Genomic DNA, 14,088 nt, shown 5'->3' with positions numbered 1-14,088 from the left:
TAAACATTACTTTATTCACCCCAATTGTTTTGGTGTGTTGGTGGAAATCTCATAGACACATATTTCCACAGTTGGCAAAATCATAAAACTAGATCGCAAGATACCATCGGAGGTAAGTAAGAATTTGTTTTGGGTGAAATGAATCTTTAAGGGCAAGTTCAGATGGGTGACATATAATGTAGATACTTACGTGTGTGTGTGTGTGTGTGTGTGTGTGTGTGTGTGTGTGTGTGTGTGTGTGTGTGTGTGTGTGTACAGATGAGCATCAGGGGTGACGTGCAGCATCATGAAGGATCAAAACATGAAACGGGCACAATCAGTTTTAGTCCAATTTTATTTCACCACCACCGTTCCAGTCCAGTAGGTGGCGGTAACACTTCTGTAAACTGGCCAGTTAACTACCAGAAGAAGAACTCCTCCTCATCATCGACCTCCTCCTCCTGCTTCCCTCTACTGTGGGGAGAGTTAAAGTAGCACGGTAGTGCAGTTAAATCAGGAACCATTTTCTTCTCTCGCCGTGACTAGAAGCTTAGGTTTGTTCGGGGAAGTTGCATTTCAGATAAAATGTCGTCTTGGGCGAAATCATCTGTAGCCCGGCGGCCACCAGCTAACCCAAACGGAAGGTAAGTCTTATGGTACCCTGTAGCAAGTTTAGCATTAGCAACTAACAGGCTAGGTAGCGGCCAAAGCAGAAAACAAAACGATGTGGGCTCTACAAACTGATAGCCACCCCTACCACCCATTAACTTTATTAAAATTACTTGTAATACTTAAGGCACACGAAAAACTCCTTCTTTTGTTGCGCAGTGCTCAACAGCTGCGTCTGTACCGAAGAGCAGCGCCCTACCCGACCAGAGAGGAGAGGACCGACGAGCTCAAGGATGCCTTGGATAGGTACCAGCTTTGCATTCGCACCTAGGACAACATTCAATGCAAATTCAGGGGAGAGAGTCATATAACCTGTCATGTGAGACCAACTCATGAAGGTCCACATGGAGGTCAGACTGTCCCCTTAAATTGATGATAAACAATGCGTTTCTGAAAGTGCTGCCACCCCATTGAGGAAGTGAATGGGTTTTCATTTAGGACGCTCAAAGCATCAGAAAATGACGCCTGAAACACTAACTTCTTGCCAAGGGAAATGTCTTGCAGTCATCATCCACTGGACAATTTTCAGTGAAGGAGTTTTCTAACAAAGGAACAGCTCCAGTGAAAAATATTAAGGTGTAGTTGTGACACCAGGTAGATGACAGGTGACACCGCTGTGATTTTTAGTTAACCCTGAGGTGGCTGTGGCTCAGGAGGGAGAGTGGGTCGATCGATGTGTCTGTTGTAAAGTGCTTTGAGTGGTCAGATGACTGGAAACATGTGGACATAAATGCTATATAAACTCTGTTTCTTCAGTCATATCAAGTCATCACATATAATGGTCTAGTGAACAGTAGGCCTAAAAGTGCCTCCCTCATTAAAATGGTATGTTAAACAGTCGTCCTGTTTCACTGCTTTTCTTTCAGTTATGAAGAACTAGAGCAAATACAAACCTACAGTGGAAGTGTGACGTATGAGGGTTACAAGCATCAACCCAACGGTAAGACGTTTTCCTCATTTCTGCACCAGTCAATGTTTTTGTTGTTGAAACAAGTTTCTCAGAAACCTTGCACCCAAAAGCACCATTTTTCTTTTTATTTCCTTGCAAAAACCCTCAATATCCAAACACAGGCTGTGTCATTGTGCCACTACATCGTAAATAAAACAGCATTTCTTCAAAAACTGGCAGCACATTAATGTTGACTCATATTAGCCTGTCGTTTCTCCACCTGCAAATTTCACCTTCTCTTTTGTCCTCTACTTTCTCCATTCTGTCTCCCTTCACCTCTCCTTCATTCTCTCCTAACTCCTTCACCAACATCAAACCTCAGCCAAGCCAGAGGGCTGCACTCCTGCAGACAGACGTAAAGCCCTGTATCAGAAGTTCTACAGGCAGGTGCAGGAGGAGAGGAAGCCGGCTGACTGTGTGGTCCTCTCTGTCACCAACCAGTGCCTGTAAGTACTTAAAACAACATCTCAGCCACAGCAGTTGAAATCTGGGCGGCAGTACATACAGAGCTTGATAGCTTATACTTTGCTGCCTGCCAGTGAGACAAGACTGATGGATGTCATTTAATTGTCCATTTTTAGGGGTCCAGCCAAGAATATTTGGCATGTAGGCTCAAACGTTCATGTCAGCTGCACTCTCACTCTCTGTTGACGCTCGGCTGTAATGACTCTTATCTTTGGTTTTACTGGTGCCTATGATGGATAGAGACCTGTTGTCCAAGGGATACCTGATGTCATTGTTCTGATTGTTACAACAACAACTATAACAACAATATCAACAATAATAATATCAATAATAATGATTATGGTGACAGTACTACTACTACTACTAATAATAATAATACAGGGTAAGATACCATCAACATGTAATGAGTTTGTGATAATAAGATTATCCCTGACGCGGTGAGGCCGTCCCTCAATTGTGATGCACAACAGTGAACACGACACACATGCCAACATTATTTTCATGTTGCTCTGTTAAATCCTCATTAGACAAGCTCTTGTGTAAAAGTACCACTTGTTGCTGCCTCTGAATGACAAGGATTGAAACAACACATCCTGTAATGATGTAAGAGGACAAACGCGTCCCAGCCCATACTGGACTAAAGGACAACTAGTTATTGTAGACCTGGGTCTCATCATGGCAATTGTATAAAAAAATGTCCTTACTCATGAGAAGAAAATCTTGTTTCTGTACCTTAATCAGTAAATGGCACAGATTGAGAGTTATTGTGTTTCGCCTAACAGTCATGCTTTTGATACTTAGCTTTGCTCCCACACATTTTTATTTACTCTGCTCTGCTGCGAGTCATCTGGTGCTGATTTCATTGCTTTAATTTGAAAGCTTTGTTCATATCCTGCAACACAGTGTCTACTAAGACTATTTGTTTTTTCCACGGACCGGCTGAGATCGTGTGACAAGTGTCTGACAATATTAATGAAAGGATCCCTTTTTGTTAAAGAGTAAGATCCTTTCTGTTTAAACAGAAACAGTCATTTCTAATCAGAAAACATGCTTCATTCAAACTTGACAAAAACGTAATAAAACTCATCAAAACTTTCTTGGTTAATCTTTCACTGTTCCAACAACCACCAACTCTGGTTTGGTCCAAATCAACCCTTAATTCACTCATTTGGAAGAGGAGTGAGTGAGAGGGTGGACGTCAGAGAAGTCTGGAGTTATTTTCACTGGACATTGTGGCCCGAAAGGCTTATATCTTAATATGTTGGACATCCACAGATTTTCTCCGGTAAAGGGGTAACCGTAATTACCAGATAAGGGAAACCCTGCCGTGCATTATTTTTGGGGTAAGGCCACTTAAATGTTTGATAAATAAAGCATTTGTTGGGGCATCACATCCAAAATGTAGGGCACCAGGGCCACAACCAATAATTTGATATTAATAAGGAATAATTATTTAGTATGAAAACAAAACGGTACACAATCAACAAAAAACAGGACTGAGTTTATTGAAACTGTAACCTGAATAACGTGAATGTTTGACTTTTCCACAAAATGCTGTCTGAACTCTTTTTGAAAGCACTAAACAAAGATCCTAGGCAACAATAACTCTGGTAGGAATATAATGTTTATCAGGTTGTAAACCTAAAATAAAAACTTTGGGGTCAAGTGTTAAGTGTACACCCAATATATTCTCCAAGCTTGTTTAATCTCCCTCCAAAACCGTCTTACTTTATTGCATTCCCAAACACAATGAAAAAAGTCCATACCTGATACACAAGTCGGGGATAGCACTATTATACTTGTTTAGCTTTTCTGGTTTCACATATATCCTCATCGGCCAATTATTTTAAACACTTTTTTACACATTAAACATTAAGCACACGGATGAGAAACTACTCTCTTGTCACTAGATACACTGCAGATATACAGCAGCAGCAAAGAGGAGATATTATACAGAGAAATATTAGCAAATATTAGCTGTTTCTGGATGAATAATTGTTAATGTGAGCATTTCATCTGGAGTCATAATATCATCGAGCGCATCATGTTTAAATAAGTATGTACACAAAGTGCAGCCATTTGCTGAGAACTGCCATGATTTCAACTTCAGTAATCAACACAAACACACATTTATTATTATTATTAGTCCGTAAACCATTAATCACAACAATAACTAACTCAGTCAATCAATGCCTGACAACCCTATCATACTAATGCAGTGTTTCTGTGGTGGCATAGAACATAAATAATATACATGCAGTATTGAATTAAACTGAATCTCCAGTGAAAATATTATGCCAGCTTTATCCTTCAAATATGATGTTTATATCTGTCCAAATAATCTCATGCAACTGCTCTTTAAATGTGCAATGTGCAAAATTCTGATCAACAATCCATAATCCTTCAATCATTGAACATCAATTGTCCAACTACAACACAAGCAGCTATAATTTAAGCAACTACACCAATAAGCATAAAGGGGCAGCAAGCAGGCGTGTTGCAGGACATGTTTACATTCCTCTGAGCACAAGGGGGGGGGGAGAGATCTAATTGTCATGGGCTAAGGGTGGTCAAAATAAATGAATCTTGCCAGTTCAGTTCAGAGTCCACCAGCTATGGCTCTGGTCTTTTAATTGACAAAGTGCAGCTGACAGGCTTTAACGTGCAGCGGCATAAAACTGGCACACAACATAACAAGTCCTACTGTGCGGGGCACAATGATAAAGCGACTGTATTGACTGCATTTATATAGTTCTTTTCTACTCTGACAACCACTCAAAGTGCTTATACAACACAAGCCTGCCTTCATCCATTCACAAACACATTCATACAGTAATGGCTAGGCCACCTGCTCATTACAGGCATACAATTGTGGCTAGTCTCATTACAAGCATTAACACACAAACTGATATCAGGGGCAATTTGGGGTTCAGTGTCTTGTCCAAGGATATGTAAGATGCTGAGGAACGACGGAGCTTCTGATAACTGGATGTCCACTCGACCTCATGAGCCACAACTGCCCCTAAACAATCAATATAACGTGCTGAGCACACAGAAACAAGCCGTAAATACAGTGATTGAACAGCAACAACAACAGGACTCACGGTAGGTTGATTTTACAATACAGTGACAAATACAACAATGAAGTTTGCATTAATGTGGTAGCATTAGCTGTCTCTGCCCAGACAAAAGCCTCTTGCTTCAGGAACGATTAACGTGTGTCAGTTCGTCCAGTGCATCTGGCGGTGCTCCTTTGAGCTCAGGCGGTAACTGGACCATTGTGTCGCTTCCTGTGTGGTTTAAAGGAAAGCTGGTCATGGCTCGTAGACAATGGAGGAAAACAGCTGAGTATCAACGTAGTTGAAGAGCGTTGGGCTTAGATGTTATCTTCCTCTTTCTTGAAGAAAATGGTAGATTCGTGTCTTCCTTCTGCAGGTAAAATAAGATTGCTGGATACACAAACAGCTGATCTTTCTGAAGATCCAAATGTGTTTGGTGATCACAGACAGCCTGTTATTCATCCAGCGAGTAAAAGGATTGTTGCCAAGGGTACTTAAAATACAAACATTTGTTTGGGAACTCTAGGCCTCGTGTGGGAACTCATGTTGCAGTTGAAAGGAAGAAGAAATGAGAAAATAAAGGGAAAGCTGTAAAAGGTTAATTGGCTTACTCCTGCAAAGGACTGGAAGTAACTACTGGGAAGGTTCCATACTGCTGTGCAAAGCACAGTGGCAAAAACAGGAGGAAATCCAGTCCAGTCCAGTCCAGTCTCCAACATGTACTCTAAAGGAAGCATTGGATGTGATCAGGGACACCCCATCGCACTGATAGGGTGTCCTTGATAGGGTGTACCTGTTCAAGTTAGGGATGAGGTACCATGAGGGGTCATTATGGTAGATGATGGCTGGTAGTGTCTTCAACGCAGACTTAAGTCAGTATATGTTCTGCCTTCTACAATGGGCAGATTAAGAATTAATTCTGTTTCGAAGTTCTAAGGTTATTGTGTCTGCAGAAATTGGAATTGTGCTTTTGAGACTATGACACTTCTACCTGTCAAAGTTGTACAACAATGATAGTAGCAGATTTAAGGGTTTATTCACCAAAGTCCAGGGAGACTAAATAGGCTAGTGTCTTGCTCACACATAGGTTGTAACAATTTCTGACTGTCTCTAAGGCATGCAAGGTGTTATTGAGGAGTGCAAAATATGACTTTGGTGTCCCTGAACAGTTGTAATGTATACAAATGGTAATGCCAATGGTGTGTTGGGGCATGTTGGTATGGCACCATTGGGATTTGTTTCCTTCTTCCAGGGGTGGAAGCTTCCCCCACCCTCAGGTGTGGAGACTCCTCCTGGGAATGGAAACAGCTTGTAGAGTTCAATCTGGTTTGCTTGAACCCACTATTTTAGCTCTGAAAGAATTATGTGGAGGTCCGGGACTCCACAACCACGAGAGTCTCTCAAGAAGATTGGCTGGAAATCACAAAATAATTGCAAAGCACCTCTCTCTGGTCATTTGTCGTGAGAATATCTGCTTTCACAAGCTGCTGATCAATCGTAGACTCAAAGCTGGGGTAAGGTTCCTCTGGTAGGGAATGGCTACCATTGCCACCTGAGGTTGTGTCTTCTGGCGGAGTCATGAGGGCGTACAGAACCATGGTACCTCCATAGCCCAGGGCATTGTGCAGATGCCGTCATCCCGTAGTGTTTCATGTTCCATTCATGTTTCAAAAAGGTACAATCTCAAATGTTACCAAACCCACCCACATCCAGACATTTATCCACTCTATATCAAACACCACCATTATCAACAGTGGTCTCTAACTGCAAATAGCTCCTTCAGGAGCATTTTTTTGGTGTACAGTTTTTACCTTTGACAGAATTGTTTGCAAATTCAAAAGTCAGTCTCTAAAGTCTTTCATGGGAATAAGACCTTCTGATTTACCTGATATATTACCTAACCACATACTATAACACTAAATACATCTATGAGAGATCCAAAACCTTGTGTTATTGCCATGCAAAGTTCAATGTAATGCTACAGTTGGTTCTGTCTAATGAAATATCCACACAAGCAAAATCCACCACACAAAAGAAATGATGACTTATAGTTTCGTTTTTGTCGGTAATGCACACTATAAATTAAGAAATAACCCTCTGTTCCTCTGAGAGACATGCTATGCACTTCTCTACATGCCAACTGAGTCACTTAATATAGACATGTCAAGTTAACAAAGTGTCTCTCTTCCTCTCAAAGGGATTACCCCAAATCGCTAAGCCAGTGCTTGCAGGAGCGTGGCCTGTCAGTGGAAATGATCTACCTTCAGGCGGAATCGGGCCTGACCCGGGCCCTGCAGGATATCCGAGCAGGCGGCTCCTCGTTATGTATTCTGGTGGAGCAGACAAATGTAGCTCTGTCCTCCTGCACTGTTATCATATTCTCAGAATCCCTCAAAAGTAAGTCCCAACCCCTCATTCCTTCAAGCTGAGCCAACCCACCTCACCTTCTTGTGAATTTTGTTTTGTGTAGATTTTATCAACACAAAATATGAAAAAGAGAAAAAGAAATACTCCCATTGAAACATTAGACCAACTGTAGATGTGAACATGTAGAGCTACTTCTCATGCCGCACCCAACTGTAACACACACGCACGCGCACACACACACACACACACACACACACACAAACATTTCTTCAAGATTTTAAGCAAGATTAGTGCATCACTTTTGTTTTATACATTTTCTGAGTGACTGACACACTGCTGGCAGATCATCCACTGGCTGCCACTGGTAAACACTTGTACATTACATACTTAACAAACTGAACAAAGCACAAAAGTAGCAAAGTAGGTATGGAAAAGGGGTCATTCCACATTTAGGTTTGGCTTTTTTGCCAAAAGTCAGACAAGATGAATGCTTCTCTCACATCCGTATTTCCCAAATGGCATATTATTCCTTAAGAGGAAACCTATTTACCACAGCTTTGGTTTTATTTTCATAGCTTGGGGATCTGCTTCATCATAGTGTTGTAATCACCAGTTTAATAGCTGCAGTCTGTAGATGTGGCAATGTTACTAGAAATCGGAAACTGAAATGGTCAGACAAAATGTAAACAAATCCCCACGTTAGACAAACTTTTTTGGGAGTGAAAATGAAGGCAAACTATGAAATTGAGACCCAAACTATCCATTTAAAACACTGCAATTTAAAGATGACTTCCTATTTCAACTTAGACCTTCGAGTATGGCACACAAGGTCTTCCTCTGCAGTGAGGGACTAATAATGGGCACTAATCTTTAAAACCTGCAGGTTTGTTTCCAAACTTTATGAGCATCTGACTGCCTATTCTTGTTTCCCCATTGGCCCTATTCTTAGCAATGTTGTCACATTCATACACCTGCAGTTGGTGTGGTCAGTAGGATGTTATTATAATCAGTGGAACAGATGGCCAAGGCTATGAAAATTAAACCAAAGGTTCAATAAAGCATAAGTTTTCTTATAGCTGACTCAATATGAAACTTGAGAAGGAAAAAGGAGATTGTCGATATCTATACCATTTTTTTGTACACAGCTGATAAAAAAAACCCGAGTAGCACACTGTACTGTTTCACTACTATACTTATTTCTACATTTATACTGATTTTTCATCATATGGAAATACATGTTGAAATACACATCACTGAGTGTGCTCAAGTCAAAGAGAACACAATGTACAAACAAATGTCCATAATACAGATTACAGATATTCATGAGATAATACAAGAATATCACAACTGTGCAAAGTGATGTAATTATTCTAAGATGATGCTACTCCAAAAGCCCTAAATTCATTTTTAGTGTGGTCTACACCTCCAAAATAAAATGAAAGAAATAAAATCAATTTAATGTATATATAATAAAGAATTAAATTGGTGAACACAAATCATTCCAAGTTCATTCACTTCACTATATTTTGGTGGGACGTCTGAATACACATAAAAAATTAAAGCTTACTTAGCAGTTAAATGCAGTTTTATGTCCAGGAACAGCAACAAAAAATCAAGTTACTAATAAGTTAACATCTATATACAACTTGCATGTCCCCCATTGTCCCTCTTCTTCCAACAAACTGCAACTCGCATTCAAAAGTACCTTCTCAATACTACCACCTACCAATGTACCAATTTATCAGCTGAGCTTGCCGACCCCAAGATCACATTCAAATGAAACTGATTTCAGTTTGACCTGCGTGACCAGGACGAACCCCACTGATCATACTGCTACTCCAGCAGCTTTTCTCTTGTTTTACCTCTTTCTTGCCCTTCTGTTCCCTGACACCTCACCATTAAAATTCCCATTTCCCTCGTAGTCCATCGCAACATGCCCAAAGACCAAGCCATGGACTTTGTTGCAGCGGAGTACTGTCACGGACTTGTCAAAGAGCGCCCGGTGAGGGACCCTGCAGACATTGCAGCACAGGCGTCACAGCTGCTGGATGACTTCCTGGACAGAGAAAAGATCGAGCGCCACACTGTTCCCTCTGAAACCCGTCAGCTCCTCATGCTGTTAGCTGAGGGGGTACATCTCTACCCCGAGGAGCTGGACAACATCTCAGAGTATGTCCGCACCCGGCAGGAGCACATTCAAGGTGTGACACTAATGAAACTGTAGAGCTCGGACTGGGGCTGATTGCACCTTTAACTTCTTATCTTTTCACTTATCTTCACTTGTCTTTTACGTCTTGTCTACTGTGGTTCTTGAAATGTTTGTCTTTCTTTCTTTCTTTCTTTCTTTCTTTCTTTCTTTCTTTCTTTCTTTCTTTCTTTCTTTCTTTCTTTCTTTCTTTCTTTCTTTCTTCAGCCTCCAACACTGAGGGAGAGAGGGGTAATATGCTACCTCCAGGACTGGGGAAGCCACCTCCTCTGCTCCCTACTCCACCTGGGCCCCCTCAACTCCAGTCTCCAGCCGGAGCAGGGGGGCCCATGATGGACCACCCTCCACCTGCTCCTCTCTTGCCTTCACCAGGTTAGACCGTGGAGTAGACCACTTGCATCTCACAACTCAGAGTGTTCTACTATTTGTGAGCAAGCCATTTCTAGTTTTTAAGGAGTCACTTTGAGGAGTTTCAGTTATCTGAAATGAAAAATCTCAATTTGAAAATGACTTGATGGGCAAGTGTTTAGGTAACCACTGGCTTGTCTGAATTTATTTGAAAACACTTAAATTTACTTGAGAAAGGTAATCCAAAATAGTAAACACAGTGCCATTTCTTTTTATTATTTCCTCATCTGAAGTATCTGAAATGTAGATTCTCCTTTCGTCTTGTCATGATGTCCTCTAATGATGGTTTTCATTCAGGCATTTCTTTGGTCTCTCCTTTTAGGCTCTTATCCGAAAACCAAACCTCCTCCGCTGCTGTCCTTGCATCGGCCTCCTGGTCCATCATTAGGGGCCGCAGCTTCACGAGGCCCCCTGTCCTCACACATCCCATATGGTGCCCCTGCTGTGCCACGCGGGCCCCTACACCACCATACTCCTCCATACCACCCAGGCCCAAGGGGCCCTCATGGGAATAGAGGAGCCCCGCCATCTCTAAAGAGTTCCCGTCCTCCACTTCTCTCTGCTCCAGGTGGGTTGCATATACTCCCCCCCCCCCCCCCCCCCCCAGCTTTGTCTTAAAAAAAGTAAACTAAAAAAGTGAAAAGTTACTTTTTTGTTTTTTTTCCTATCACCCTCTGATCAGGTGCAACTCTTCCACGACCGAGCGGCCCGCGACACTAAGAAATGATAGAGACATCCACACACACACAAACACACACTGGAATGCCTGCAGGCCACGAGTGCCAGCAGTGTTTTGAAGTTTTCACCAACAGAAGACTGGCCCCTGCATAGGATAACTGTTATGACCGTTCTAAATAAAAGCAGTAAACCACATTCAGTTAGATCAACAAGATGGTAGTTAGTGTTTGATATTATCAGATTGATGGCGGATGGCATGGAGTATTCCATGCCATCATTTTAAATATCTTTTCCATTATCCCTCTGTCATCATTTCTTTCCCCTCTTTGTAATGTACATTTTGCACCCAGAGTTATCCTGTTAAAGAAAGCATGCTCTTCCAGTGTGCCTGTAGACTCCATAATGTTAGTGTCGGTTACAATGGCAAACTGGATAAACCTCGGACATGTGACTTGCCTCGCGGAATGTACGAAAAATCCTGGTTACAATGGACAGCGGGTTCATATTTAAAGCAGCAAATTAAGAGGTATTGGTAATGACACAATGGTAATTTGACTTTTTTTTAAGTTTATAATATAGCAAGTAGCCTACCTGCTGTGTGCAGTGTTTCAAGATGGTGCTCAAGATTTCACTGGGAGTTCTCAAAGATTCCCTCGAGGAGGGAATTTCAACAACCAATTAAAATTTTGTTAATACCATATTGGTTTATATTCATTCTTGGGTCGAATTGTATTTTATTTATGTTTGATTTCATTTTCGACACAAGTAGAAATGTATATAATGGTTCTCGTTCTTAAGTTGTAAATCAACAAGTTCTTTAAAATGTCTAAAAAACATGCACCCTGGCAGTAAAAGTGTGGTCCCCGAATAAAACTTTTTGCACAAGCTTTGTTTAGTCATCCAGAATAAACTAGAGTTACAGCCTGGTAGTTGTATGCCTCCACCAACCAGTCAAGTTGCAGTTTACATCCACGTTTGTCCAGACTCATTGAAGGAATTTAATAAAGTATATTAAGTACATCATTTACAACGTCAATATCAGTATATTGACATGTATGATTCCAGTGATTCATTTTGAGTCACATGGTGTCTTCACAAAGAGTACAGAGGACTGTTGGAGAGCTTTGTCTCATGGTGCGACGACATGAAGCTCACTATCAGCAAAACCAGTGAGCCTGTGGTGGACTACCATGATTCAAATCTGGACTTCACAGCAAAGAAGCTACAAATTCTAAAGTATGGATGCTTCACACAAATCAACCCAGGAGCACAGAAGTCACCACACTTCCATGTTTCAGCAATTCAGTGTCCCACTGAATGTAAAATAGGGTCACAATCCCCCCTTCTGCCCCTGAATTATGGCACTGAATAATGACCAGAAAAGTGTTTTTGCAACATTATCATGTCACAGTGAAGCTGACCTTTGCTTTTTTGGATATAAAATATCACCATCATTTTAGCCTCCGAGACATTTGTCTAAGATTTTGTCATAATTACAGCATGGGTACATCCCAAGTCTCTCATTTAATATTTCCTCATTCTACACTTGAACTTGGGATCTCTGAGGGGCCATGAGCAAGGATACACCCTTTTTTTCCTTGTCAACACACAGCCTATTGGATGTCAGTTATTGATTGGACTATGCAGCTGATAGGACTGATCTGATACATCACAACATCACAGGATTTTGGACACTGATAGCAGGTTAAACTCTAGTGTATCACTCCCAATTTCTATTTTACCATCACCATCTATTTACAAATCTATGTTAATTGTAGGACTGAACACAAAATATGACCTTCAAGATGATGGGACAGAACGACTCCAGTTCAAGTGAGGAGCTGATCTTTGACCACTAAAATATAACCAGTTTGTTCTGGAGTCCAAGTTAATGTTTGTGCCATATTGGAAGAAATTCCCTTAAGGAGTTCCTGAGACATTGTTCATGAGAATGAGACACACAAACGGACAACCCAAAAACATAATCCCTCCAGCCACAGCTGTCACCAGCACAGAGGCATAAAAGTGTTCGTTCAAATCAGCCATGTCACCTCAGCTTACCCCCGTATTCAGTGCGCTGCCTCTCTGTGAGTTTGAGAAACGTGTGGTCCTATTGTTATCCACACCCCTCTCTCCCTCGCAGACACAAGGCGGGGGAAAGGGCAGCGTAGGGCGTCCTTGGCCTGCTGGTGGATATCAAAAGCACAGAGGACAGGTTTGCACAACAACATAACATTTCGTCTTCGCGCTGGCTGGTATGAGGAAGTTGCTTCTTAACTGGTCCACCCCTGTATTCATCGGTCGTGCGAAGAGGATTTGGAATGGGCTGAGGGTGTTTCTGCTTCTGACCCTAGCTCTCGTGCATCTAAACAATCGGTAGTGCTTTTGTCTAAGTTAAAACAGTTTCCTCAGGACATTTAGCCAACTTGCCTTTTAGCCCCCCCCGCTCGCTGGTTGATAAGCACAATTCTACCTCAATTTAATACCAAAATACTCACCCACGCTCTTCAGGACCGTGCTCATGAAAGGTGTGCCATTGTCAGATCTTACCTGGAATTCTCCATCTGGGATTTACTTACCTGATCAAAGCTTTTGCTACTGCTGCTGAATCCTGTTCAGAAGTGGGAAAAGCCTCCACCCACTTGGAAAACATGTCAGCAAAAGCTGACTGCTAGCTGACTGGAGGTTAGGTCTGTGAGAGTCTGGCCGGTTGCTAGCAGTCCAGGAGGTAGGTTCAGGATTATCACGAATGGGAGGAGGGTTACCTGTAGTTAATGAGGAGCAACGCCAGTCAATGTCATGCTTTCTAGAAAATATGCCACACGGATTTTAATGTATTGCACGGAGGGAAAAGTGACACATCTGCCAAGCATAAACACACCCAAGAGTCACAGTGACATGCCCCATCAATGGCTGTACTCCCTTAAGTAATGTAGAAATAAACTAAGTGCTGAATTTATCTGCGCTTTTGTGTTTTCATTTATGTAATGCAGGGATATTCATAGCATTTCACTTTCAATCAGGTATCTGAGTCTGACCACCTAACTGTAGTCTCTTAATGTAGGAACTAGTTAACCCATCCTCTTTAAAATATGTGGTTGCCTAGTAGTGATTTTAGGATTCGCTATGTGTTTACTTGCCTAAATGTAAGGGGTATGTGGACAGTGGTAAGAAGGGGATACCCAGAGTGGGCGCCAGAAAATTTCCTATAATTTCAACTCCCAATGTTGGCGGGTATGCGAAGTCTGTGACCCACACAGGCAGGGAGTTAATTAGCCAAGGCTTAGAAATCACTGTCTTGCATGCCA

The 14,088-nt window shown here is 41.7% G+C and overlaps 1 protein-coding gene across 1 annotated transcript; it reads left to right on the top strand.

Annotated features, from left to right (window-relative positions):
• Nucleotides 1–428: 428 nt before the first annotated feature.
• Nucleotides 429–13,443, top strand: LOC139338236 (nuclear receptor coactivator 5). The gene is made up of 9 exons (XM_070973232.1): nt 429–623; nt 808–894; nt 1,515–1,588; nt 1,920–2,043; nt 7,319–7,518; nt 9,411–9,689; nt 9,902–10,066; nt 10,425–10,670; nt 10,785–13,443. Exons 1-9 carry the CDS (start codon nt 565–567, stop codon nt 10,820–10,822), a joined length of 1,272 nt encoding a protein of 423 aa, XP_070829333.1. The 5' UTR covers nt 429–564; the 3' UTR covers nt 10,823–13,443.
• Nucleotides 13,444–14,088: the final 645 nt, after the last annotated feature.

The sequence above is a fragment of the Chaetodon trifascialis genome, chromosome 10 (genome assembly GCF_039877785.1).
Source record: "Chaetodon trifascialis isolate fChaTrf1 chromosome 10, fChaTrf1.hap1, whole genome shotgun sequence".
NCBI lineage: Eukaryota > Metazoa > Chordata > Actinopteri > Chaetodontiformes > Chaetodontidae > Chaetodon > Chaetodon trifascialis.
Note: the sequence above shows the minus strand (reverse complement) of the source record. Positions and strands in the feature narration are given on the sequence as shown.